Source organism: Acyrthosiphon pisum, unplaced genomic scaffold (genome assembly GCF_005508785.2).
Source record: "Acyrthosiphon pisum isolate AL4f unplaced genomic scaffold, pea_aphid_22Mar2018_4r6ur Scaffold_15767;HRSCAF=16426, whole genome shotgun sequence".
Classification (NCBI taxonomy): domain Eukaryota; kingdom Metazoa; phylum Arthropoda; class Insecta; order Hemiptera; family Aphididae; genus Acyrthosiphon; species Acyrthosiphon pisum.
This window is the reverse complement of record NW_021764618.1, coordinates 1-1,944: the sequence shown is the minus strand read 5'-3', so window position 1 is coordinate 1,944 and position 1,944 is coordinate 1. Positions and strand designations below refer to the sequence as shown.

At 27.0% G+C, this 1,944-nt stretch overlaps 1 protein-coding gene across 1 annotated transcript; it reads right to left on the bottom strand.

The window, feature by feature from the left end:
* Positions 1-252: 252 nt before the first annotated feature.
* LOC107885807 lies at positions 253-988 on the bottom strand. The gene is made up of 3 exons (XM_016809502.2): positions 797-988; positions 585-726; positions 253-501 (listed from the first exon to the last, which is right to left on the bottom strand). Exons 1-3 carry the CDS (start codon positions 986-988, stop codon positions 347-349), a joined length of 489 nt encoding a protein of 162 aa, XP_016664991.1. The 3' UTR covers positions 253-346.
* Positions 989-1,944: the final 956 nt, after the last annotated feature.

Genomic DNA, 1,944 nt, shown 5'->3' with positions numbered 1-1,944 from the left:
TTTTTGTTGATGTATAACGCGTTATAAGTACCTAATAAATATTATGATATGATTAATTTGGAATTTATTATAGGTACCTAATATAATATTATGTCTTATACCTAGACTAACATACCGTCTCCGCTCAGAATCGTTTTTCTTATACAATGATATTATATCATTGAATTCAAATTTAATACCATCCATTATACAGTGACCCACTTGTAACCTACTGTACAGCAGAGCGAAATCCACTTACCCACCTTTTTTTATTTATATATAATACACGAAGCCTCAATAATTAATATATCCCCGTAAAAAAAAGTACGTACCTATCCGCTCACGGATAAAAGTATAATACATAATACTATTTAACAGTTATTACAAAAGAAAAATAATTATTAAATGTACTTACTCGAACGTATTGGTAGTATCTCTTGCGTAGAAAAAAGTATACTGGCAATATAAGACAGCATGCTACCATAATCAGCACGTTCTTGATCGTTTCCCAATCACTTTCAGCTAAGATAAAAATAAAAATAAATTTATTATTACATTTTTTAGTTAACGATATACGTGTGCATGATAAATTATGTATTGCTTACTATCGATTGGCTCCCACCCCACATTGTTGTTGCAATCGTCCACATTACAAGAACAACTCCGTTCTTTTGGCGGGTAGCCAATCGAATCGTGATTTATGCAATCTTTGTGATTGAATCGGCCATCGTCCACTGAAGTATAACCCTATAAATTGTTATTAAAATGAAAACATGATACAATTAAACAAAATTCTATAATTATTAAGTTATATTACCTTTTTCTTTATTGTTACATCGTTGAACCGGGTATCGTTATGCCAAGTGGCATAACAATACGCCGGCTCAGTAGAACAAGTTTCGGTAACCGAATTCGGAGAACCCACGTGAAAAAATCGACATTTTAATATCTCGCAAAATACTATATTTGTGCAGAGAACAATGAATGGTACTATACAATTTTTTTCCATTTTTCTGCAATTTCCAGAAATATTATTTTACAATTTATTTTCACTTTAAATTTGTAATTTCTATAGTCTGAAGACATATAGTTAAAACATTTAATGCATCGAAGATATAATTTTTAGTTTAAAATTATCATGCATTTTAATAAAAGTAATATTTAACTTGCTATATAGACATTATATACACATGAAGTAGAGTCTATTATGGCTTATCAGGACATCTTGACAGACGTACCAAAAAAATAATAATATTTTTATTCCTTTTTACAAAAAATACCGAAAAAATAGTTTTACCTATCCAAAACTTGTTTAAAAAATGTATAAAGTTTATTTTATCTGGACGGCGTCCGGACGTCCGGTTCCTTCAAAACCGAATCAACAAGACTATTACAACGTACCTATTTACGTATTATCAGAACTTAGAATTTAGGGCCTGATTTTGGTATTTTGTGGCCTTAGGCAAAATAAAAAAACGTGGCAACAGTAGCGTTCATAGCCCCCCTTCCACAAACGAGTTTAAAAAAATAATAATTTATATCAATTTAGTATTCACAAACATAATTATAATGTTATACATTTTTTATCTCTACAGGCTACAGATTTCTTGTACCTGTTATTTATTAATTATTATATACATATATATATATATATATTATATATATTTATTATTGATATTGAAAACAAAATTAAACATTTATTTTTTTATATTATTTATTAACTGTAATAAACAATATATTTTTATATTTATAATAGAAATAATGAATATAAGCTATTTTATAATATTACTTTTCTTGTTATTTTTAAAGTAAATTCATTTATTATGTCATCGAAGTTTAAAGAAGATGTAAGATCGCTTTCTATTGATAGTAAATCTAAGTTATCAATTCTTTCTTATTAAAAATAGACTTTTATTTATTTTCATTTATATTTTACGTTAATAAGGAATAATTATTTAATTTTTT